The sequence below is a fragment of the Neofelis nebulosa genome, chromosome 16 (genome assembly GCF_028018385.1).
Source record: "Neofelis nebulosa isolate mNeoNeb1 chromosome 16, mNeoNeb1.pri, whole genome shotgun sequence".
Taxonomy (NCBI): Eukaryota; Metazoa; Chordata; class Mammalia; order Carnivora; family Felidae; genus Neofelis; species Neofelis nebulosa.
This window is the reverse complement of record NC_080797.1, coordinates 25,256,043-25,282,024: the sequence shown is the minus strand read 5'-3', so window position 1 is coordinate 25,282,024 and position 25,982 is coordinate 25,256,043. Positions and strand designations below refer to the sequence as shown.

Here is a 25,982-nt window from a genome sequence, read left to right as displayed (position 1 = left end):
GGGACCCAAGTCTGTCTCCCATGGCCTTGGGGACCAGGACAAAGCTCCAGGCGTCTGACAGATGCAGGCAGTGGCGAGCAGCTGAACCACCCCCATGCCTGGAAAACCAGCACTTCAGCAGCAATGGTAGACTTCAAACCTAGGACCTCCCCAAACCTCTGGACTACAAAAGCCCGGAGAACTCTGGTGTCCACGCGAGGGAAGAAGACGGCTCCCTTACCAGTGAGTCATGGTTGAACTTGGGTCGCCCACCAGCCCAGCCCAGGGGGAGTTTGGAGCTCGATTTAACGGATTCTAGAGAAATTAAGATTCACCCATTGGCTGACACTCACGAGCCCTGGGACGAACTCACACGCCCTGCAACCCGCACACACTGACAGGCCGGGCTTCCCTCATGACAAAAGCATCACCCGTGTGTCCTCACTCACAGGGCCATTACCAGACCACCATTCCCCACGGCAAGATAAGCACTGCACCGGGGGCCTCAGGGCCCCCTGGATGCTCCAGGAAAGATGCCAGTTGATTTCTCAGGTCTGCTGCCTACTTATAAAACATCTGGAGAGAGGTATACAAGACTTCCTTTCCTTCCCCACTACTCTCTGGCAGAACTTCTGGAGCCATTACGCTCCTTTCTTGTGACTTAAAGGAGAAGCTTTCAAGCCCCCAGGGACACTGAACTCCCTTCCTTACCGGGCAAACCTAGAAGAATAGCACCACAAAGCCCTCTTTTCTCTCCTTTTTATAACAGGGCCATTATCCTCAAGAATGAAACTAAGTTGGGTTTTTTTTTTTTTTAAGCTCCTTTGATAAAGGCTCCCGTCCAACCACCCCTCTTTTGAAATGACTGGAGACGCTGGAAAAGAGCCCAGCATGGGCTGAGCCTGCAAACAGGGGAACATTTACTAACCATGGGGGGTGCGGGGGCAGGGGGGAGAGGGATGAACAGACCACGTGCCGTCACTGAGAAAACCCCCACCAAAGTCCCACAACTTTGTTCATGCATTTGGTTACTCTTTTGAATCTTCAGTCCCTCCCTATAGAGTGTTCTTTTACCCCTCCAGAAAAGGGTTCAAACTGCCTTTCAGAACACTGCATCCTTTGCCCAAGGGTTCTGCCAGTTGGGATGATCCACATCTCCAAGGAGGAAGTGAGCAGGAACCAGTTAACGGGGGACTTGCTGACAGGCAGTCCCTGGAGTCAACAAGAACACTTAGAACACTTAGAACAACAAGAACACTTAGAATGTCACTGTCGTTTTTCCGCATCAGTCCACCATTTTTCTTGAGGCATAGTCTGCTGTGCTCTCTAAGGTCTTAGGACATTCCAAGGATACAAGGATGTAGCTAATTTAATTCCCACAAATCAGTTTCAAGGTGAAGAAGTATAGCACCTTTTTTAAAAATTTTTAAATTTTAAATTTTTTAATGTTTATTTCTTTTTGAGAGGGAGACAGAACACGAGCAGGGGAGGGGCAGAGAGCAAGGGAGACACAGAATCCGAAGCAGGCTCCAGGCTCTGAGCCGTCAGCACAGAGCCTGACTCGGGACTCGAACCCACAAACCGTGAGATCATGACCCAAGCCGAAATCGGACGCTTAACCGACTGAGCCACCCAGGCGCCCCAAGAAGGGTAGCAAATTAAAAAACCAATGAGATGCTTCCATTTGCCATAGGGTAATTATCGGTCTGATAATCACAACTTTTCCAAACCAGAGTAAGGGAAACAAAACTTAGTGGCAGTAATTACTAAGGAAATCTTGCCGGGGTTAATTCAGGGCATTATGAAGCCAATGAGGCAATCATACCCCTACGAAATCCTTCCCAGTTCCCAATATTTTCATCAAGCAAGCATCTCAATCATGACCATTTGGCTGAAAAAGACCCTCACTTCTCTGTAAACAAAACAGCAGGCAAACCAGCAATTACAGTCCATCCCACTTGCCTTCTCTTGGTGGTTTCCTGAGGTTCAATAGCTTTGGCCAGCATTTCCTTATAGATTGGAGATTTTAAATAGCGAGCATAAGAATCCTAGGGGGAACAAGAGAAAAACAGTAATTACGAGAGGGGAGGTGTCAAATCAAACACATACACTTGCCCTCCCTGGGCAGTCAGATGGCAAAGTTAAGAGAACCTGTACCCTTGCGGGAAAGGCATTCAGGTGTGCGGCTAAAGGAACTGTGGTCAAGTACGGCCCCTAGGCCCACAGAGTCAATTTCACTTGGCAACTTGCTACGAATGCACATCTTCAGGCCCCCTCCCCAGTCCCACTAAGTCAGAAATGCCCAGGATGGGACAACTGGAGTCTTAAGAAGCGTCCCGTTGATTCTGCTACACTTTGGTTTAGAGAACTGTCTATAACCACCCCCCCACTAAAATCCACCTGGGGGGGCTTCAGCCAAGTAAGCATGAGAGGACACCTGTATCCCACCTCTCCCGCCCAGTATCTGCCTCCAAGGAAAATGAACAGCCATGAGCATGGAGTCCACCTTGATGCCCATGAACATCCCTTTCTGCCCTGAACTTAGATATAAAAGCGAGAGAAAACAAAACAAAACAAAATAAAACAAAACAAAACAAGGGGGCACCTGGGAGGCTCCATCAGTTAAGCATCCGACTCGATTTCAGCTCAGGTCACGATCTCACAATTCATGAGTTTGAGACCCACATCGGGCTCCGCACTGACAATGCGGAGCCTGCTTGGGATTCTCTCTCCTCTCCCTCTCTCTCTCTCTCTCTTTCTCTGCCCCTCTCACACATGCTCTCTCTCAAAATAAATGAATAAACTTAAAAAAAAAAAAGAAAAAGAAAAACCAAGACTCAGATTCCTCTTATGTGGGTATTTCCAGGTTCAGAGAACTCGCTTCACAAATGCTCGTTACGTGCAGGTTCAACTCAAAACTCTCATTCTAACAAATACGGGACAAGGCCCACAGCAACGATGTAGGGACCTAGGGTTTTTTAAATTTATCAAAACAGTTCCATTCCAAAAACTAAGCAGTAGCGGTGAAAGTTACAAGAACCAGGACAGAGGTTGGGAGTGTGGACTATGGATTGGTGGGTCATGTTGACTTTATTGTCATAGGACACAGCCTCTAGCGACACACAATCTACTAAGCATATACACTGTCCTTAAGTTACCCACGGGTCTGTTTTTTTCTGGCTACTATCTGGCTTTCCTGGGTATCTCTGTAAAAGGCTGTATAAAAAATCACATTAAAAAAATTTTTTTTAATTTTTATTTATTTTTGAGAGACAGAGACCAAGTGTGAGCAGGGGAGGGTCACAGAGAGAGGGAGACACGGAACCTGAAGCAGGCTCCAGGCTCTGAGCTGTCCGCACAGATCCCAACACGGGGCCCAAAGTCATGAACTGCGAGATCATGACCTGAGCCAAAGTCGGACACTCAACCAACGGAGCCACCCAGGCACCCCCCTTTTTTTCATTAAAAAAAGCACATTTTTAAGAATCAAAATGTGGGGTGCCTGGGTGGCTCAGTCGGTTAAGCATCTGACTCTTGATTTTGGCTCAGGTCATGATCCCAGGGTTGTGGGATCGAAACCCGACTTGGGCTCTGAGCTGACAGTGCAGAGCTTGCTTAGGATTCTCTCTCTCTCTCTCTCTCTCTCTCTCTCTCTCTCTGCCCTTCTCCCTCTCTCTCAAAATAAATAAATAAACATTTTTAAAAACATAACCCAGGGGCGCCTGGGTGGCTCAGTCAGTTGAGCGGCCGACTTCGGCTCAGGTCATGATCTCGCGGTCCGTGAGTTCGAGCCTTACGTCGGGCTCTGGGCTGACAGCTCGGAGCCTGGAGCCTGTTTCAGATTCTGTGTCTCCCTGTCTCTGCCCCTCCCCTGTTCATGCTCTGTCTCTCCCTGTCTCAAAAATAAATAAAACGTTAAAAAAAATTTAAAAAAAAAACAAAAACAACATAACCCAGAAAGCTACCTGAATTCGCACAGGGTTTTACCAGAATCACACCACATTTGTCTCTTTTGGGTACTAACCTCCCCCTCCTCCAGCGAATGAGATATTTGCTTAGGGCCAGGGCCACCTTAACTGCCACCATTCTCGAGAAGAGACTAAGAGCTCAGCCTCCGGATGCAGGCAGACACAGTCGGACTCTCGACTCTACCTCCGGGAGACCCTGGACAAACTGCTGGACTCTGGAGAAGCAAGTGCTGTCCCCTGGGTTGTCCTTGGTACAAAGTTCCATGCTTTGCATCCTGACCGCACCTCCCAAGCCGCTCGGTAAAGAACAGCTGTTATGGCAACGCTTTCATCACCAGCGTCATGACTGCCTCTACGGCCACCACAGAGCGACAGCCCCTAAGGACACACACAGCACCTGTAGGTGGTCCTTCCCAGCCACCAAGACTGGGGGCTCGGCAAGGTTCCAGACCAGCGGACAGGTGCAAGTTGACTACCCTGCATCTCAACACCAGCAAAGGAAGCCACCCGGCATCTCCCTTTGTTCCCGTATTTCCCTGGTGCCTGGGAAGGGAAGGGCTCCCTGGCCCCTACGTGCCATCAGCACCGGCCCCACCTACCTTCTTCATGAGCATGTAGATGTGGGTTTGCGCGGCATCCAGCACGTAGCGGTGAGGGTGCCTCAGCCCCTTGACCGTGATGTCCATGGTTTTGCCATCTATGTTTATCCACCGCCTCGCCCCGGGGGCCAAGAATAGCCTGGAGCAGGGAGGGAAATGTTAGCGAGTAGCTAACCCAAGTCCGTGAATGAAAGTTCACAGCCGCTTGGGAGGGAGGGACTGACATGACTCAGGTCACCGGGAATGAAAGCGGTCCTTTTTTTTTAGGAGACAGGAAAGAGCCCTGAACAGGTTGTCACGTGACGTTTCTTAGACGCAAGAAAACAGTCACGCCAGTCTTCAGAAGGGGAATATTTAACTTTAGCGTCCCCCGCCCCTAAGAGAGAAAACAAAATTTGGTGGGCAACACCAGGCGTTAGAATAAAGAATCCAATTTCCAACGTAATGCCTTCTGCCTCATTCACCAGGATTTGGGGCCCACCCGGAACCTCCAAACAGGTGTCCCAGGGCCCCTGCTCTCCTTTGGCCCAGCCTAGATGTATTTAGAAAAAAAATTTTTTTTCAAGTAATCTCTATCCCCAACGTGAGGCTTAAACCCACTGCCCCCGAGATCAAGAGTCATCTGCTCCACTGACAGAGCCAGCCAGGCGCTCTAGATGCATTTAGAAATGAATCTCAAATGCTGGGTCGGGAAGCAACCTATAGTCCCAGCACCCAGAGGGTGGATGACGAGGGCATCCTTGCTAATGGTCCCAGAGAGAACCCAAAACCAGCCACGTGGCTCCCCACTGTTCCCCCTTCTGAGTTGTTTCAGGGTTAGAGATGCGTGAATGTTTTGCCACACTATGCAGCTGTACCTTAAAATTTGGAGATTTAGGGGCACCTGGGTGGCTCAGTCGGTTAAGTGTCCAACTTCGGCTCAGGCCATGATCTCGCAGTTCATGAGTTCGAGCCCCACCTCGGGCTCTGTGCTGACAGATTGAAGCCTGGAGCCTGCTTCAGATTCTGTGTCTCCCTCTCTCTGACCCTCCCCTACTCACACTCTGTCTCTCTCTCTCTCTCTCTCCAAAATAAATAAACATTAAAAAAAATTTAATTTGGGGATTCAGACTAACATTACATACCCGGGGACCCTGGGGAGAAAGGAAGCTGCTATAAAGGTGAAGACAGCTAGTTTTCTTACAGTGGATTTTTGGAGTTAGGGTGTGTGTGTGTGTGTGTGTGTGTGTGGCAGTCAAGTGCCACTGTTCCTGGGAAGGATGTCACAGGACCTTCCTGGAACCACAATCCCTCCGTCACCCCTGTCTCTCTCGGTACACAGTCCTTGCGTGGGAGGAGGTGGACACGTCGTTGAGAAAGTGCAGAAGCCTCCAAGCGTGAGGCCCGAGACCTCCAGCCCTTGTCTTCAGTGTTATTGGTGCCTTTCCCAAAGTTGCAGTGGTCCACTCTGAGTCCGCTGGAGGGACACCAGAGGTTGAGATGGACGAGTGCACAGAGGGGAGGGGCCACCTGGCCTGCCGCCCCAAGCTCAGCACCACAGTCCGCTGGCTGCCGGGGACTGGTCCCAGCCCAGCACGGCAGCAGGGCTTTGACAACCATGGCTACGCATGTGAGTACGGCCCGAACGTGCTGGGCACTCAGAGCCCAAGACTGGTGACCCCTACGTCCAGTGCTCGGGGGAGGGAGGGTGCAGATCTCAACCGCTTGGCACCCGGCAGCACCGGCGCGCTCTCTCTCTCTCTCTCTCTCTCTCTCTCTCTACCGGGCCATGAGAGGGAGGCCTGGCCCTCTGAGGCCCTCTGAACTGGAACCCCTGCTTCCTGGGTAACACAGAGGGTGGCTTAGGGGAAAGGCAGGGCTGGAGCAGAACAGACTCACTGCTAGAACGAGCAAGTGGGACCTACAGCCATTAGGTGCAAGATTAGAGATATATGCACATTTGTACACCCAAGCGGGGTGCACAGTCCCAGAGGCTTGGGAGATCTCCCTCTCTTCGTGGTCCTGACTTCTGCAAGATGACTGGGGAGAGGAAGTTTTCCTACACCACCTGTTGTCTCTCTCCTCTCAAACACGCACGCGCACACACCCCTCTCGGGACATCTAAGGGGGGGTTTGGTCAAAGACAAAGCACTTTGCACTATAACTCGGGGCAGCCTGCTTTAACTCCTGAGCACATCCCCCTTGGTGCAGGGCGGTGACATCATGCGCCTTCCCAGACTTTCTTCCGAGGGAGCCCCAAGCCTTAGCGAGGAGATAGCTATCCACAGCACGGCAGGTGCAGTGACTAAGGCCCACACCAGGAATGTGGTCCCTCCCATTCGATCTCAACCTCAAACGCAAGGGGGTGGCCAGCAGAGACCCCCCGGGCAGCTCTCCCAACAATCTGGCTGGTCCTCACTTGTAAATCTCCTCCGCTTTCTCCTTGACCTTGGACTGATCTCCGTACTTCAGATCTTCACAGGCTTCCCAGAATCCCAGATTCTCCCCTGCACGAGGAGGAGGGGTCCACGCAGATGAAAGCCAAGCAGGAACCAAGGCGGGCGAAGAAAAGAAGAAAGAAAGGAGATGGGTCAGCTGGGGTGGATTCGGTCCCCAACCCAGTGAACATCTTCCTTCCCTCTGCAGAACAAACCAGGGCACCCTGTGAGGCTAGACAAAGATAGGACTGTCCCAGGCTTGCCTGTCTGGAATTTAGCTGTAGCAAACATTGCTCGAGCAAGTCGGCATCTGATTAGGCTTGTGAACATCTACTGCTACACGACAGGCTTTCTCCATAAAGGTCCCCGTTTGCTTTGCTCATGTTCAGTGACTGCACGTGACTTCTGCCTCCTTGGCAGAACAGCCAAGTACAGCCCCGCCCCCCCCTTTGATAGCCCCTCCAGCCAAAGGTGCTTCCAGAGAGGCTACACAGGCAGTGAAGCTGACAGACTCACTCTCAGGGAAGGCCTGGCCAGCGGGGGACATAACAGAGGGTCGCCCGAGCCAGACGGACTCCAGAAGGAAAAGCCAGTCTCCTCCCGAGCCTTCCCTTCCTTTCAACTTAAAACTCTCTAATCCGTCTCCACGGCACCCACAAGGAAGGTGAATACTCTGGTGCCATCGTCCCAGGTGGTCATTTTTGCCTGAGAAAATAAAGATGATCACACCAGGGGGACAGCAAGTGCCTGTGTGTGTGCACGCGCACGCACGTGCTTGTAAATCACAGCACACCGTGGTGTGGGGAAATAGACAAGAACTCCCCCTCGTCTCCTTTCATAGCACTTTCTGGAAAGCTCCCAGGTGCTTTGGAATGGAAAAAGCCGCACAATCCTAAGCTAGTTGACGTCTGTCCCATAACCCTATACAGGTCCCTCCTCTTCGGCATGAACTTCAGGGTGTTCTGAGGACTGAGATCACAGGCACGAATAAACAGGCCAGCGATGCTTTTAAGGGACAGCCGTCGGTTTCACATCAGGTGCAACGCAGACCACCTCACCCAGGGCACAAGGTTTAGGCACATTGCTTTAGGTTAAATGAGCAGTTATTCACAACAGCCAAAGGTGCGAAACAAAAATGTCCACCAGCAGGTGAATGGATACCCAGAACGTGGTCTATACCTACAATGGGATATGATTCCTCCTTAAGCCTCTTTTGTTTAATGTTTATTGAGTTTTGAGAGAGAGCGTGTGAATGGGAGATGGACGGAGAGAGAGGGAAACAGAGGAGCTGAAGCGAGCTCTGCGCTGAAAGCAGCGAGCCCCACGTGGGGCTCAGACCCACCAACCTGAGATCATGACCTGAGCTGAAGTCAGATGCTCAACTGACTGAGCCACCCAGGTGCCTGATTCAGCCTTCACAAGGAATAAAATTCTAACATGGGCTACAACAGGGATGCACCTTGAAATAAGCCAGTTCAAATGGACAAAAAAACATATATGATTCTACTTATACGAGGTACCTAAAACAGTCACATTCACAGAGACAGAAAGTAAAATGGCGGTCGCTGGGAGCTGGGGGAAGGGAGACTGGGGAGTTAGTGTTTAACGGGGACAGAGTTTCCGTTGGGGAAGGTGAAAAAGTTCCGGAGTCGGATGGTGGAGACGGTTGAACGGCAGTGTTGGAGACACTGAACCAAACTGTACCTGTAAAGATGGTTAAAATGATACATTTCATGTCATGAATACGTTACTGCCATAAAACACTAAACGAGCACACGAAAATGTGTACATGAATGTGCAGAGCAGCATTATTCGCGATAGCCAAAAAGTCTTAACCACCCCAAGGGCCACCAAATGACGAGTGGATAGACAAAAAGCGGTATATCCACACCGTGGAGTATCATTTGGTCATGAAAAGAACTGAACCACTGCCCAACGCCATAGCAGGGATGAACCCTGAAAACACTACGCTGCGTGAAAGACAAAAGGCCACACAGTGTATAATTCCATTTATAGGAAATGTCCAGAACAGGCAGACCCATGAAGATAGAAAATAAATGAGTGGTCACCTGGGACTGGGGGAGGGGGGGTGGGGGTGGAGGAGAAAGCAATGGGGGGCAGAGGAGGAGAGAGGAATAGGGCTCGACTTTTAATGAGTAAGGGGTTTGTTTTGGAGGTGGCGAAAACGTTCTATAATTCTATAGTGTTGATGGTTGTGCGACTTTGTGAATGTACTAAAAATCACTGCTTTGGGGCGCCTGGGTGGCTCAGTCGGTTGAGCGTCCGACTTCAGCTCAGGTCACGATCTCGCGGTCCGTGAGTTCGAGCCCCGTGTCAGGCTCTGGGCTGATGGCTCAGAGCCTGGAGCCTGCTTCCAATTCTGTGTCTCCCTCTCTCTGCCCCTCCCCCGTTCATGCTCTGTCTCTCTCTGTCCCAAAAATAAATAAACGTTAAAAAAAAATTTTTTTTAAAATAAAAGTAAAAATAAAAATCACTGCTTTGTACCCTTTGAAAGGATTATGGCATGTGAATTACACGGTCTGTGTATTTATGGTATGTGAAGTCTATCTCAATTTTTTTTTAATTTTAATTAAATAAGAAAACCGATGATTCATCTTCCCTGTTTATATCTGAAGCCTTGGGAATCTCATGAGGAATCACCGGAAGTTTGTGGTGGTGTGTTTTTTTTAACGTTTCTTTAGTTTGCGGGGTGGGGGGGTAGAGAGAGCCCTACGGGGGTCGAACCCACGAGCTGTGAGAGTGATGTCACGACCTGATCTGAAATCAGGAGGGATGCTTCACTGACTGAGCCACCCACGTACCCCATCAGAATTAACAGGGAAGTCTTTTCAACGGGGTCTCGCTGTCACTAAGTAATGGGACGGGATCAGCCCGGGGGTGTGGTTTGTCGTTTTGCCACTAGATGGCAGCCTATCCTCTTATTCTCCGGTTGCTCCAGGGGCCCCAGCTAAAGGCACTTGCCTTTCCCATCATCTGTTCTGGGTTTTACCGTTATCATGGCAATTAGGCTTGATTAGAGAGGATTGTCAGGGATCCACATTATAATGTGATGTGCTGCATCAGGCAGTCAAAGAGGCTAATGGCCTGTCCCCTGGGATTAGTTCAGGAGCAACCCCCTGGACAAATGGGTCCTGGGAGCCAGCAGCTGAGAAGCGACGTTCAAATGGGATGCTTTGCAGGGCTGGGGGGATTCAGTAAGCAGATGACGAATCCCATAAAAGCACACATCTCAGCCAAAGCTGGTGAAGCCAATTGAATGTTTGGCCTGATGAAACCGGTTTTAATCTGGCCTTTCGTTTTCCCAGGTGTTTCTCGGGGCAGTGTGTTTGAAAAAGTCACCAGTGCCTCCCTACTACCATGCGGGGACACCCAGAGTGTGTGTCTCTGAGACACCAGGAGTAGAAAACGGGGCCCCGCCCGTCCCACTAAAATCGGCACACTCCCAAGGCCCTGAAGGAAGGAGGGCAGGAGCTGAGACGGTTCTAGAGCTCAGCCATGTATTAGAATAATCACCTGGGGAGTTTTCAGACCTACAGAGAACCCACCCCAAACCAAAAACAAAACAAAACAAAAGGAGCCTCTGGAGAAGGCATCCGGGCAGATGTGTTTTTAAAATCTCCCCAGTTGAACCGAAGGCACAGCCTGGGCAGAGAAGCACTGAGCTGAAGGAAAGCAGGCTGCGGGACAAAAAGAGAAAGCTTGTTTTTCCGCTTCCCTCCTGGCCAGGGCGTGGTGAGGGACTCTTGGACTCTGACGGTAGAATCAGGGTGAGGAAGTGAGAGAGCGGCCGGAGGGGACCGGGCCCTTGCACACGCGAGTAACGCTAAGACGGACGGATTTCATTAGCAGATTCAACACCCCTCATCCCTACTCCCCACTATGGAGCCCCTTGGAAGGGATGGAAAGGACACGTCCAAGAAGAGCCTGTTGAAGAGCGCACGGGCGCAGAGCTGTGAAAACACCTACCGAGAAAGCCCTCGAAACCTTTGCCAGACAGTCGTAACAGGTGTGTTGCTGAAAGTAAAAAATTGTAAAACAAAAAATGTGTGAAAGAAATCAAAAGACCCACCACTGAATTCTTTCTTGAGAAAGTACTGGAAGCTCTGTCGGCCCTTGGGGTCTCGGATCAGTTCACTGAAGTTGAAAGCCCATCGCTCCACCCGCATCTTGGTTGGGATTTCCACCCTGCAAAGATGATGATCTGTAAACGCACCAGACACAATGCAAGACACGGGCCGTCCCAGGGGGTGGCCCGGCTGGGGGAGAGGGGCTTTAGCCCCCCCTAAGTTCACGAGTCCCTCCGCCCAGGGCTCAACCCGATCCTCCCCCCTCAATCCCTGCACGAACGTACAAGTGATCCCTCGCTAGGAAAATGCAGCCTCGGACAAGTCCCCTGGGGCTCTTATGGAGAGCGGGTGGCCCAGAGGCGAGAAGGACGCCCACATTCAACAGCCTTACAGTCCGGCAAAGGAACACGGATGCGCCCTCCAAGGCTTGTGGAGACTGGCCAGCAGAGGGCCGGTCAGGCTGCCACACCAGACCAGAGAGGAAGGATTTCCAGAGCAGCACTGGTGACGCGAGCTATGGTCACTGCCACCCCTCCCCACGCCCCTTCACCACCAGAGGGAGTCTGTGGTTCCTCCTTTACCTGCCCTCAGGCCCCGAGCCCCAGGTAGACCCTGTGGTCACCGATGAGCCCTCTCCCAAAGCATCCTCCAACATGCAAGTCCCACGCCCCCTCCGTGTTTGGAAGGGTCTCCCAGCTCCCAGGTGGGACATCTGAGCGCAGCTGGCTGAGGCCTAACATTCCAGAAAATCAGGAAAAGAGTCGGCTTTTCTTCCCATTCCTTATGAAATTCTCCAGAACCCGGCACAGCCCCTTGGAAACAAACGCTTCCAAGTCCACGACCCCAAGAGTTCGCATTTCTAACCAGCTCCCCGCTCGTGTTGCAGCTGCGGGTCTCGGGACCAACACTGGGAGCCACACTGCTCTAGACCAGTATCACGAATCCCAGCTGTTCATGAAAGCGAGTGGGAGCTTTTCGAAACCACCGGTGAGGATACGAGGGTAGCCCCGGCCAATTAAGAGGCTGGGGGGGGGGGGGGAGGGGGGTAAGGGCTGGACATTGGGCTTTGTTTACCTTTCGGTTGTCAAGCCTCCCAAGGTGATTTTAATACGGCTTTCTGATCTAGACCATTCAGAACAAGGCTTCCTGTTTTCAACAGGCACCATTGACCGGCGGAGGCTCCGGAAAACCACCCTACAAACTAGAGCCCCCAGAGTAGGAGGGAAGCCTCCCCGGAAGGTGGTTCTAGAGTCTTCGGGTCTGCAGTTGATATTGGTAAACAAGTCACCCCGAACTCCAGATGAGCGCCCCCCTTAACCCATCAGGCCCCCACAGCAGGGCCAGGAGGAGGAGGCGGAAGGATTTCCCAGCTATGTCTGCTTCCCTGGCTGGATCTGTGCTACCCGAATGTTCCTCATGCCTTAGGGGACAATGGCCTCGGTGGTGACCTAAATTGTGGTACGCACCTGATGCTGTCTATCTTCCCCATCACCCCACCTGCCTTATCCACTCCTACAGCCCCTTCCTTCCTCCCCTCTTCCTCTACCTCTCCCTCTGACGTGACCGTTACACCGTCTCTTCTTCCTTCATTGGCCGATGCTCTCCTGCATTTCTGCCTTTGTCCCTCTGGCAAACAACAGGCTCACATAGGCCCAATCAGCAGCGACAGCTGCTCAAAACTCACAAACAGAGCCATGGAGTGAGTGGTACGATTGCCAAGGCAGGTGCAGGGCCCCGCCCTCCAGGAACTTGCTTGTTCTCTAATTAGACGTTGAAAAGGCAAAGCCATAGAGATGGTCGTTTTCTTTTCAAAAACAGTATCTTGTTAATACAGAGTTACCATTTGACCCGGCCATTCTACTCCTAGGTACATACCCAAGAGAAATGAAAACATACGTCCACACAAAACCCTGTACGTGCGTGTTCACGGCAGCATTACTCATAATAGCTGAAAGACCAAGATAACCCAATGTCCATCAACCGATGAATGGATAAAAAAGTGTGTATCTTTCCAGTGAATATCATCCCTGGATGGATGATATTCATCCATAAATAAGGATGTATTATACACTATACAATACAGATAAAACCTGAAAGCATTATGCTCAGTAGAAAAAAAAGCTAATCACGCAAAAAGAGACCACATGTTATATGATTCCATTCACACGAAATGTCCAAAGCGGGCAACTGCGCAGAGACAGAAAATACTTTTGTGGTTGCCTAGGGCAGGAGGGGTAGGGGGGGAAGGGTTCTTATTTGGGTGATGAAAATGTTTTAAAATTAACTGTGGTGATGGTTGCACGACTCTAGGAATACAGTAGAAACCACCGAACTGCACGCTTTAATTGGGTGAATTGTATGGCATGTGAATTGTAACTCAAAAACCTATTAAAAAAAAAAAACCACCAATGTATCAAATACATACAATTTGGCATTCAAGTCCCAGAACTGGGTGTCATCTGTTATCCAAGGATTGCTAGGGAGGCAGCCTGACATGATGGCATCATTGGACAGAAATTGCTCGCTGTATTTGACGATCCTGAAAAGCAAACGGAAAAGGATTTCCTAGAAGTTCAACACCCAAGAGACAAAATCAATACTCAGGTTGATTGACCAGCCTGTCCTCCTTCCTCTTTATCGATTTAGTTACTAACTTATTACTGTCTTCTTAGAAAAACGCTCTAATAGCCCTCAGGAACGGCAGGTATTCGACGGGATCTGGTCCCAGCTCTACTTGGGAGATGAAACACTGTCTCCCCATCCAATCCCTTTGCAGCCTCTCTCCTGTACCTATTTCATTAAAATAAAGCCTCTTTATCTTTTATCGTGCATTTTCAAAATTCAAAGCCAACGCCGTGTGCCCGTGTTCGAACCAGCGTCTCGGCACCTGCTTGGAAGCATGAGGCAGCCATGGTCTCTCTGAGATTCTGCTGCCATGTCAGGTTCTACCCTTTGTCGGGATAATACATTCATCCTCCAAAACCTGTGGGCTCACTGAGGTGTGAAGCCCAATTTTGCAAATGTGAGCGAGAACTAATTCCTTCTATGTGAGTTAGACCTTCTTAGCCAGCACATTTCCCGGTGTTCGGGCAGTCTGGAAAAGCCTGCTGTGCCTGTACCCCTTAGGCGGGGAATCGTATCCACGGTGTACATGAGACACCTGCCGTGAAGTCTGCCCACAGCCATGAGATTTTGATAGAACGGAATCCACGCCCTAGAAATACACCCGAGCATGAGGTGTAGAGTTCTGTGCGGAACTCGAGCCCCTTGCTTTCATTTCTCCCCAGACCCTCCTATTTCTCAGCAAGACCCCTACAGTGGAGCCACTCAAGGGAAGAAAAAAGAAAACCAAGTCACAGGTCCAAACACAAATGACGTCATACAACGGTAACGAGGCACTAAAACAAATAAAAATTAGAAAGTGGGGGTAAAAGTATCCAACAGCCTTCGAGTCTCCTTCAATGTTCTTTCTGCTTGGTTTCATTAGATCGGGTCTCCAGAACATCGGAGGAGATGGTTTTTACTTTGTCATGAAACAGGGATGATCATTATAACCCAAGGTGAATGTCCACTGAGTATAGGGGTCCACTCCCATCTGTGACGGAGCTGCAGTCAGAAGTCATTGGAAAATGTGGGTGAGGTCAGGGCACATTTTATCAGGCAGGTGGTATGTTTGCAAACTAGGGATTGGGGAAGGGGTAAAAAAGATATTTAAAGATTTTTCGAAGAGACTAACCCCTAACAGTACTGAAAGAAAGGCACTGGACAAAACACAACGCCTTCCATCTTGAATAGTACCGTTACTGAAATCTTACACGGCCAAAGTAAATGATTAGTCACACTGTGCCTCCCCCACCAGAAGTAAGCCAAGTCCATTTTCATGTGTGCAGGAAAATCTTAGAGTTAGTAAGGTGGGCCTATAATGAATTCCACATTTTAAAAGGACAAGTGCTTACATTTGGGGGGCACTAAACCCTTTTGTGTCTCCCAAATAATATCCTATGAGGGACTGGATCAAGGTACCCTGAATGTTCAATAAATAAAATGTAAATTTCCAATTTATCATCATTGGATTTTAAATCAAAGACAATGGACATTTGATAGTGCGTTGAATCAGTAAACATGACTCAAATATCTGTAATAAGTTCGAGTGAATAATGATAGGAACACAGGCCACTGAGGAGCCCCAAGGAACAGTTCATGAACTTTCAACTCTTCCCTCCTTCTCAATCCTCACTTTAGTGGATCCCAAGAAAGATGAGACTTGTATAAAAACACCCATTCCTGATCTTGCCTAACCCAAGATGAGACCTGGACACTTACACAGACTGAGGAACCAGGAACTTAATCCTCAAGGGATTGGTTTTGTCCCTCAGAGTTCCTTAGGCTCTTATGTCAACCCATGACTGCTCAAGTTTGCCTGAAAGTGGAAAGTTCTCCTCTTGCCCACCTCTTGTTCAAACCTCAGCAAGACCAACTAATTAGGGACATACCCTCCAAGGGACACCGAAGACTTCACCGTGGACCTCATTAAGGCCTGTTGGTAATACATGATCTGGAAAAGACACAGTGGTTAGAAGACGTCCAACTTCCCCATCCTTGAGCATCACTAACACTGGCACTTCCATGTGGCCTCCAGAACCAGGAGCCATTTATCTGTCACAGCCCCCGATTCCATCCCCTCAAGCCAACCACCTTGGTACTAACAGGACACAGCCTCACAGTAGACAGGTGACCCCAAGCTCCAAACTAGGGGCCTCTGCAGCCCATCATGCATCAGTCCGAGAAAAGGCACCAATTGAAAAAGCAAAAAGTTCTAAGGAACATTAAATCGAGACATGGGGACAGATGCTTGGCTTTTCCCTCAGGTGCTCCTGGCTGACAGAGCAGGTCTAACCTCAACAGCCAACGCTTCCCAGGGCTCCGTCTTGTGCCCTGGCCATGAAATTTGCCAAAATAGGTAGTGTGCCTGTTCAGATTCTGAATGTCCCCGTAACTGTAGGAGCAGGGCCCGGAGTGGGGAGGCAGACACTGTGGCATTCACTCCCATGTCCCTCAGGTCTGTGCCTTCTGAGGGTGTCTCATATCCCAAGCGTCAGCACCAATCCATGTAGATCTTACAAAAGAATCTTTGTCATTCTGTGCTGCCCATTAATTTGGAGACAACTGTTTGAACACTACACATGGTTTTTCATTTCATTACTGAGGGCAGAACATAAAGCCAAAGTACATACAATTTGTGAGAGGATTTAAAAACCAAACTTCCCTGGGACTGGGAAACTAATTACCTCTTTTCTGACAGCAGTGACTGTTTGTTTCTGTAAAACAAAGAGGCAAAAACCATTAAACAGCTGCCAGTAAGTCATTATAGTTCAAACGTCCATTTGAAAAATAAAAATCCTTGCCCAGGAGAAAATTGTTTCACCTCTCCTTACTTAAAAGATAGAATTTCCCCATCACTGACACCTCCACCCTATTCTATACAGCCACTGGAGAATTCATTCAACTAAGGCTTTGGTGAGGGAACAGGTATGATTTACTACCATAACTTTCTTTTTTAAGTTTATTTATTTTGAGGTGGGGGAGGGGGGGATGAGAGAGAGAGGGAGAGAGAGAGTCCCAAGCAGGCTCCACGCTATCAGCACAAAAGCCCAACATGGGGCTCGAACCCACAAACTCTGAGATCATGACCTGAGCTAAAGGCAAGAGCCAGACACCCAACCGACTGAGCCATGCAGGTGCCCGATATACTACTATAACTTTACACTGTTCTCCCAAAAGCCAAGATGAATTCAAGACTAAGTTCAGGGATTCGACCCAATCTACCATAGTGCCTACAGGGCCATCTTAAATAGAATGCAACGCAAAGACGGTGAAGCAAGTATGCGGCTTGAATGTTTCTTTCTTTTCTCACAGGAGACTGCTTTGAATGAATGGTGACCTCCATTCCTCAGGTATTCATAACAACTTGACCGAGACAAATTGGAAAAGAAACAAGCCACATGGCCAAACATAAAGTACGTAACAAAAAAACCTGAGACCAGCATCCAAGGAAGGTGAGTCCCAGAGCTGAGCTGTAACGTAGAAGATCATGTCGGGCCCCATCCTCTCATTGAAGCTGCCAAAGCAAGCTCATGCCTGGGGTGAGCAGGGCATCCTCCCTCTGGATTTTTTGAGATGGAGCAGAGAAAGCCTGGCTCCCAAAAGGGACTCCGTGTATAGAGTCTTAGAAGCTCCTGGAAACTGTTACCATTCAGATCTGTCTCCTACTGAAATGCTCTACAATCTGACATGCTTCCTTAGTATCACTTTTCTGCTCGGTGCAACCCCTGGGAGCTGGGCACAGTTGATGATTCCAGTCTCAGTTTTTTGAGATTTGGTTGTGTCCAGGGGCTGCTTGGTGCTGACACCCATACTTTAAATTGATCATCTTAATTTCTTGCTGCTGTCATCCAAGCAACTTAACACAACCAGATCTTCACTGGAAACAGAATCAGAAGTCCAAGGAGGACACTATTTCCACTAGCCAGTTAGCAAAATAAGTACTGGCCCACGAGCCCATTGACAAGGAATGAAGGAAGGTCTAATCTGGAATGTCACATCCTTGTCTCTCCTTTCTAATCCATGCTGGGTTCCATTCTGCTTCATTAGATTGCTTTTATGTAATGAGCTTTCCCAGGACATCTTTTTCCTGGGTGGCGGAGTAGGGAGAGTTATCTCAGAAAATTAAAGGTAGGTCTCTCCGTTTTGGACTCACATGCACCCTGACTTCTTCCTTCATAACACTTGCCACAACTGTAATTAAATATTTATTTGTGTGATTCTACTTCACATGTGTATCACCCGCCAGGCACCATTAAGAGCAGGGTGACCATGTCTGCCTCTAACATAATTTCTGGTGCACGGTAGATGTTCACAAAAACATCAGACACGGATGCCTGGGTGGTTCAGTCTGTTGAACATCCAACTCTTGATCTTGGCTCAGGTCATGATCTCAGGGTTTGTGAGAATGAGCCCCGAGTTGGACTCTGCTGACGGCACAGGGCCTGCTTGGGATTCTCTCTCTCTCCCTCTCTCTCTCTGTCCCTCCCCTGAGTGAGTCTTTCTCTCTCTCCAAATAAATAAACTTTAAAAAAAACAATCAGAAAAATGATGGCTTCCATGTTCTTGGCGGCCCAGAAAAATGGAGATGTATTCTAAGCTTAAATTAGAATACAGTATTTTTCCACCTAACATGTTTGAGACACTCCCCAAATGGTCCATATTTTGGTAACCACACCTATTATCTGTTCCCATTGTCTCCTAACAGGAGGCATTGTTTTAGAAGACTCTCATTTCAGGTAGAAAAGGACCCTGGGGTCAGAGTGGCTTGGCATCCAAACATGATACAGAGTCTCTTGTTAGAAGTGTGCTAAAGTAGACTAAGAATAACAGCTACTGGTCTACCAACGCCCTGTGTTCAAAGCGGAAGCTGGATGTTTGCATAATAGCAACCAAGTAGCAATTCATGCAAGGCAATTTACATCTTCCTGATCCCTTACAAAGTTTAAGGGAGGCAGGTTCCATCATTCTGAGTTTCAGCTGAGGAAACTGAGGCTATGAGATGCTATGGGCAACTTTCTCAATATCTCCTGGTCGGTAATTGGTTGAGCCAGGATTCAAACCTAGATCTTCCCTTTGCAAAGCTGAGGAGTGATCTTGGAGAACCAGAAAATAGCCTACTCTCTTCTTCCTTCTTTGCCTTCAAGCGGCAGGTGTTACACAACAGAATGACTCTGGCCGGCCATTTAAGTTAAAACCAAACAAAAAGAGAGCTAAAGCCCCCATCACAAGATGAAACAGAAAGACAGGAAACACTCTTTAATCAACACTAATGACAGTAAAACCAACTCCCAGCTACAAGATAAATAAACTCTGGGGAGCTAACACACAGCATGGGGACTATAATTAACAATACTGTAGTCTATACTTCTACGATGCCAAAGAGAGCAGATCCTAAATGTTATCACCACACACTCAAAAAAACCATACTTATGTGAAGGCACAGAGGTATTAAGTAACCTCATGGTGGTCACAGTTTTGCAATTCATACCTATTTCTAAGCATCGCATCGTATACCTTAAATTCATATACGTTATATGCCCATGAAAGCTCAAGGGGAGAAAACCACTAATGACGGTAAGGATCGCGATCATACGAGGCCTGTGTTCAACAGCCAGAGTCATAAACGCCCTCCTGCAAAGTGCCCCAGGCCCAAGGTCAAACTCCCTGCAAGCACGGGTCTCCTGAGCACACAGCAACAAAAACTCAATGAGCCAGATTCTCAGTCTGCCTGACGTTCTCTGTTCTCCCGGCTCCCCAAGGAGCCGTCCCTGCAAGTCCATCCTTTTCACACACACACTCAATCTGAGCCCATTTTCTCAGTCTTCGGTGTGTTAAAAATATTTCATATTTGAATTCACTTTATTTGGTTTTAATTACCCCATTAGGGCTCCTGCCTCGGTGGTTCAGTCTGCTGTTTGTTTTCTGCTTTCCAGGACTACCCTCTGGGAATAGCACAAAACCTGGGGCTTCTCCACCTCTACCTTGGGTTTCCCACATGGATTTTACTGGTTATTTCTAGCTTTAAAAATAGCTTTCCGGGGGCGCCTGGGTGGCAGTCGGTTAAGCATCTGACTTCAGCTCAGGTCACGATCTGGTGGTTCATGAGATCGAGCCCCCCGTCGGGCTTTGCACGGACCGTGCAGGGCATGCTTGGGATTCTCTCTCCCTTTCTCTCTCTGCCGCTGTCCCACACTCTCTCTCTCTTTCTCTCAAAATAAGTAACAGCTTCCTCTTGACGGATATAAGAGTACCTCTGTCCTGTTAAGGGTCTGTCTACATTGGGATGGTACAGGAGAGGGTTCTGAACTTTTCTAACAGACAGAGAGAGAGAGTTCGGGGAGAGGGGTAAGTCTTAGGAAATGGTATGGACTTTCAGATCAGGCCCAGGTCCAATTACAGGTTCTGTCACTCATTGGCCATATGACTTCGCATGAGTTATTTAGCATTTCAAAACCTCTTTCCTCCCTTGTAAAAGGGGATTAAAAGGGGGGGGAGGGGATTAAATGAGATAATACACACAGGTGACTGGCATATAGGAGAGGCTCAACATCCAGGGGCTCCTGACTGGGGTTCACACACTACTGCTGACAGCAGGCATGGTATGGGGTTACCCCAATCACAAGGTAAAGGACAGGGTGCCCGTCAATATCTGGGACATACTTATGCTAAAGAAGCTATCTGTTTTTTATCTGAAACTCAGATTCAGCTGAACACCCTGTATTTTTATTTGCTAAATCTCATAAACTGGTCAATATCATTATTACTTAGCCAAAGGCCATTTAAAAAAAAAAAAAACATTAAAGGGGCATGGGGGTGGCTCAGTCGGTTAAGCGTCTGACTTCAGCTCAGGTCATGATCTCTCAGTCTGTCAGTTCGAGCCCTGCTCTGGGCTCAGTGCTGACAGCTAGGAGCCTGGAGCCTGCTTCTGATTCTGTGTGTCCCTCTCTCTCTGTCTCTCTCTCTCTCTCTCTCAAAAATAAATAAAACATTAAAAAATGTTTTTAACATTAAAATGAAGTTATTAAAAATACACACACACACACACACACACACACACACACACACACATTTCTAAGCCATTCAAAGAAACCCACTTCCTGGCAACATAAGACATAAACATTTTTTTCTCCCTGTAATTCATGCACAAACCCCTTGCTTTCTCAACAGTTGGCCCTCCTGGTGGGAAGTCACTTCTTTATTCCTCATCCGAGTGACACATTTGCCTACAGGAAGATACTCTGCCTCAGGAATCTTCAAATGTTATGCATTCTTGGAATTCTAACTTGTTATTTTTCTCCCATGGAGCTACCCAAATAGGGACACATCTATGGCCTGTTTACACAGCTCTGTGGCCGGCTTGCTGGCCTCAAAACCCGGGTTTTGGCTGCAATTATCAGGCCATGCCCTGAAGAGACCCTGGGGCCGCTGCAGACGGGGAGGTGGAAAGGGAGGAGGAGGGGCCGGCAGGGACCCTGGGATCAGGCAGCCAGGCAGGAACACACGAAGAAACAGAGGCGAGGGTCTGGCAAGCCACAGGGTGAAACACAAGATGGGGACAACCGTGAGGAATCGGGGAACACAGGCATTAAGAGCAGGGAGAGGGTCAAAAGTCAGCAACCAGGAAGTCTGGGGACTGACGCAGTTAACGCAGAGCAGACGAGACTAGAGATGGGAGGCCAAGGAGACAAGAATCCCAGGTTGCCACCTGCCCTGCCTCGGACTTCCTGACCAGGCGCAGATTACACAATTTGCAGGGTCAGGTGCAAAATGCACACGCGGGGCCCCTTGTCCAAAGAAAGCATGAAGAATTTTAAGGGCGCCTGGCCCACCGGGAGCTGTCCGCCAACATCAGCCACCGGAGCGGTCCCTTCCAGCCGGCGCCGGTCATGAGAAGAAAGTCGTTTGTCCCCAGTCGGTGGGAGCAAATGGGGGCTTTCTCTCACTGAGGGCTCCAGGCTGGGGGCTCTGAAGCGCACAGTATTTAACCCTATGGAGCCACATTTCTGTCTTTCACCCCAAGACTGGTGTGCACGCCAGCGTGAACAGTGCTGTTCAGTGGCCTAGACAAGAGAGGCCTCCCCTTCCCACCGGTAGAAATAGAAGACGGTGTGAGGGTGGAAGAGGACATTGGCTAAGTACAGCCCCCGAAAACAGGGTCTAGGGTCGAGAGGACCCATAGATTAGTCCACTCACAGCATGGCGGCAGCTACCATAATGACAGCTACTGTCTGTGCAGCGACCTCTACGTGATAGATACCATTCTAGACACTTCACGTAAGTGATCTCACGTGATCCTCCGAGGAAGGGGCTCTTGTTACCCCCATTTTATAGGTAAGGAAACTGAGGCTTTGAGTGGCTCAAAAGCTTATCCGAGATCACATGTCCAGGGAGAGGCAGGGCTGGGATTCACCCTGATGTCAAAGCTCTCTTCAGCACGGCACACCGGTCCTCATCACGACAGGACCATCGTCACCCTGTCGGGGTCAGGGGAGGAAGGGCCAGCCCCGGGCACCCCACTGCTCACGGCCTGGCTACTGCCCGGCTGCCATGATGTCTCCTCACTGAAATAAAGGGAAGATGGGGGCCGAGTGTGCCACAAGGTATGGGACCCGAGAGAAGACACGCTCTCTGGGTGCAGCCCTCGGCCCACAGCCAGTTCCCCCCAGGGCTGGGCAGCCACACCAATCAGAGGCCACCAGCCTAAGGAGGAGGGGCACCCAGAGCCCTAGACACCTGCCAACCTAACAGTTTTCTTTCTTGTGCCTGATGCTGTTCATTTCTTTTGGGTTATTTGCCTCCATTTAAGGAAAACAGGTATCTTTTCTAGAATCCACTAATTCTCAGAAATGGCCTCTCTCTCTTCAAACCAGCAACGAGAGCTCTTCTCTGAAATGAGACACCAATCTGAAAGCCCGAGGCCTCATGGAGACACTTCACGTTCTTGTGACCCTCTCCCCTCAGAGCAGATCAGCCCAGACAAACAGGGGACGTTCAGTTAGACGGTGGGAAATGTCGCCAACAGATCCAACATGGCGCCAGCCTCCATTCCCCACCACAGCCGGGCCTCACAACACGCCGAGGCTGGCTGAGCAGGAGAGGCCCCGCTCGCACGAGAATTACGGTTTTTTATTCTTCTGAATATTCCAGAGCAGCCAGAGTGCAGACAGGACAAAGAGAGCTGGTGGGAGAGAGAGAGAGAGAGAGAGAGAGACAAGATGAAGGGCAAACAAAGTGAAAGAGCCCCCGTGTCAAACATGCCCATGGTGAAGACAGCCCTCAGCCTCACACACCGTCTGGCTCTCTGACTCTGAGCTGAGAATATTGCCAGCGTCTGGCTAGAAGTGGGTGGTGAATGCCAGAAGGCAGGCTCTCCTCCTGGCCCGACCACCCGTGAGCCGAAAGATGCTTCCTCAGCGAGGAGGGGGTCTGGCCAGGCTCCTTGAAGTTACCCCCAAGGAGCACAGAGGACAGAGGACCTCAGCTCCTCTGCTGTCCTCCCAGAGCTGGAATTAAAGACCTCCCACATCACAGACACACACACACACACACACACACACACACACACGCACAGGTGAGCCAATTCCCAACAGCCCAGGGTCAGAGAACAGTGATGCACTTTCCACCCATGCCCTCCCCTCCACCACACCACAGAGGTTTCTAGAACTGCCACTTATCCATTTAAAAAAAAAAAAAAAAAGCACATCTTCCACCTCAGTTCAGTATTTTCCTTGATAATTCTGTTTCCATAGCAACCCAGCCTACTAGGCCTCAGCAATTATCTGTCGTCTGATGATGGGAATGTGGAAAAAGCTGTGAAGGCTGACAGTGCCATATATGTGTCAAAGGAAGGGTCACTTTAAGTTGTTGACCAAGGGACCTAGCAATGCTCAAGGGGACACCGCTCTCTGGGAACTCAATGCCCCCTCTCCATGTGGACCCCATCCCTAACCTCTGTCTCACGCACTGGTGGTCCCCACAGCCATCTTGAGTTCCAGGTCCCTTCTTCTTCCTTTCTGGCACATTCCCCCCACCTCCCAACTCAAGACTTTAGGCACCACCAAGCTTTACAGGTGACACACGAGGCTAAAATGACCCCTTGCTGCCCAAGGACATTAGAAGGAGAGCAATGAAACTGTCTAAGACGAGCTTAAGTGGGTTTCAGGCTCCATGGATCTCAACCGGGCCCATCTTGTCCCTCAGGGCACCCTGGACAATGTCTGAAGACACGTGTGATTATCAGGACTGGGAGTCTGGCAGGGAAACGCACAGAGTTACTGGCACCCAGGGATGCTACTCAACATCCTACAACACGTAGGCAATCCCTCAAGGAATTATCTGGCCCCAAAGATAGTGCCGTGCTTGATGCTCGCTCTTTCAACAGCTTATGCCCTGCATTTCTTTAAATAAAAAATGGTCAGGGTGCCTGGGTGGCTCAGTCGGTTGAGCGTCCGACTTCGGCTCAGGTCACGATCTCACAGTTTGTAGGTTCGAGCCCCGTGTTGGGCTCTGTGCTGACAGCTCAGCCTGGAGCCTGCTTCGAATTCCATTTCCCTCTCTCTCTGCCCCTCCCCTGCTCATGCTCCCTGTTTCTCTCTCTCTCTCTCTCTCTCTCTCTCTCATAAATAAATAAATAAATAAATAAATAAATAAATAAATAAATAAAATTTAAAGATAGATAGATAATTGTCATAGAAAAATGGCCATCCATCATAAATGGTGGCCTATCTGGGAAAAGGGTCCTTGCAAAACTAACAGCATTAAGAGAATCTTTGCAAAGGCCCCCACCCTACTGAGATGCAAAAGAAAGAGTGACATTCTAGGTCACATGGATTAAGGTTTAAATTCAAAGTTGATTCAAGGGTTTTGAGCCTGGGGCCTCTAGTCTCCAGGGGATCTGGGACCTGGCTGAAGTTGTGTACAAAATGTCTGTCTGGGCATCTTTGGGCAGAATGGGTTCATAACTTTCATCAGATTTTCTTTAAATTTTTTTTAATGTTTATTTTTGAGAGAGAGAGAGAGAGAGCGAGCGAGCCAGGGAGGGGCAGAGAGAAAGGGAGGCACAGAATCTGAAGCAGGCTCCAGGCTCTGAGCTGTCAGCACATAGCCTGACACAGGGCTCGAACCCACAAACTGTGAGATCATGACCTGAGCCAAAGTCAGATGCTTAACTGACTGAGCCACCCAGGCGCCCCACTTTCATCAGATTTTCAAAGGAACTGCCTCGTAAAAGTCTGAAGACCAACCACCTAGATCCTATTTGCACTGACCTGCACTCTACATTCTCTCATCTCCCATCATGCAAGACCCATGGCCTCCCCCCTTCCCAACACTGGTATCACAAGATATCTCTTGGTAGCCTTAAAGGGGAGATATCATTGCCCCAACAGACAAAAATAGGCAATAGACATACGGACACCTTCCCAGCCTAAGAACCTGACCTTGGCCCTGCCCAAAGTATGCAGCAGAGACCTACCTGGTTTACCTGAACTTCATTCGGATTCGTCACTCGGTCCAGGCCATAGTCCAGCACATTGTTCATTCCCGGCTGAATGGAATAAAAACAACATAAGAACCACCACTGGAAAAGCCTCTACTTTATTATGATTCACTTTGGGTCTTCACCAAGCTGCCAGTTATGAGACTGAGCTAAGAAGGGCTTATGGCTTACCCCACAGGGTGCTACAAGCTATTGTAAGATGCTCTAGGTGAGCTGTTAAGCTTCATGGGTTTGTTCCACTACCACAGCATCTCCAGAACCCAACACAATAGGATGGATGGGTGGATAGGTGTATGTTTGGCGGGGGGGGGGGGGAGGGGGAGGGTGTGAATGGATGGATAGATTTATGGATGGATGGATGGATGGATGGATGGTTGGATGGATGAAAGGCAATATGGATGGATGGATGGATGGATGGATGGATGGATGGATGGATGGATGGATGGATGAAAGGCAATGTGGATGGATGGAGGGATGGATGGATGGATGGATGGATGGATGGATGGATGGATGGATGAACAGGCAGATGGAGAGAGGGAGAGAGGGAGGGAGGGATAAAACTCAAACTCAGTAAGAGTTCACTGGGATTTGTCCATAGGACTCTGACTCCTCTGGGAGTGCTCCTTCCCCACCCTACAGTGCAGTACTTTGAAGAGTCCAGGCTCCCGTCAGGCACATTTAGGTTCCAATCCTGGATCTGCCACTTCCTAGCTGTAAGGAAGATTTTGGAAACTATTTCTCCTCTCTACACTTGGTACCCCTCCCGAGAACTGGAGATGATCTCTCCTACCTGTCAAGTTCTTGTTGAGGATTTAGCAAGATGACATGTG

At 49.3% G+C, this 25,982-nt stretch overlaps 1 protein-coding gene across 3 annotated transcripts in view; it reads right to left on the bottom strand.

Moving 5' to 3' along the window:
• The window catches only part of RGS9 (regulator of G protein signaling 9), a 70,917-nt gene that overhangs the window by 11,371 nt on the left and 33,564 nt on the right, over window positions 1–25,982 (bottom strand). For 2 of the 3 annotated variants that reach the window (XM_058702747.1, XM_058702748.1), the window contains exons 9-16: window positions 25,138–25,200; window positions 16,340–16,369; window positions 15,545–15,606; window positions 13,477–13,590; window positions 11,054–11,169; window positions 6,945–7,032; window positions 4,547–4,685; window positions 1,942–2,027 (exon numbers count right to left, since the gene is read on the bottom strand). In XM_058702747.1, coding sequence (XP_058558730.1) covers window positions 1,942–2,027; window positions 4,547–4,685; window positions 6,945–7,032; window positions 11,054–11,169; window positions 13,477–13,590; window positions 15,545–15,606; window positions 16,340–16,369; window positions 25,138–25,200 — 698 coding nt within the window. Of the gene's footprint in view, window positions 1–1,941; window positions 2,028–4,546; window positions 4,686–6,944; window positions 7,033–11,053; window positions 11,170–13,476; window positions 13,591–15,544; window positions 15,607–16,339; window positions 16,370–25,128; window positions 25,201–25,982 lie in introns of all 3 variants that reach the window. The other variant, XM_058702746.1, reaches the window with a different exon arrangement.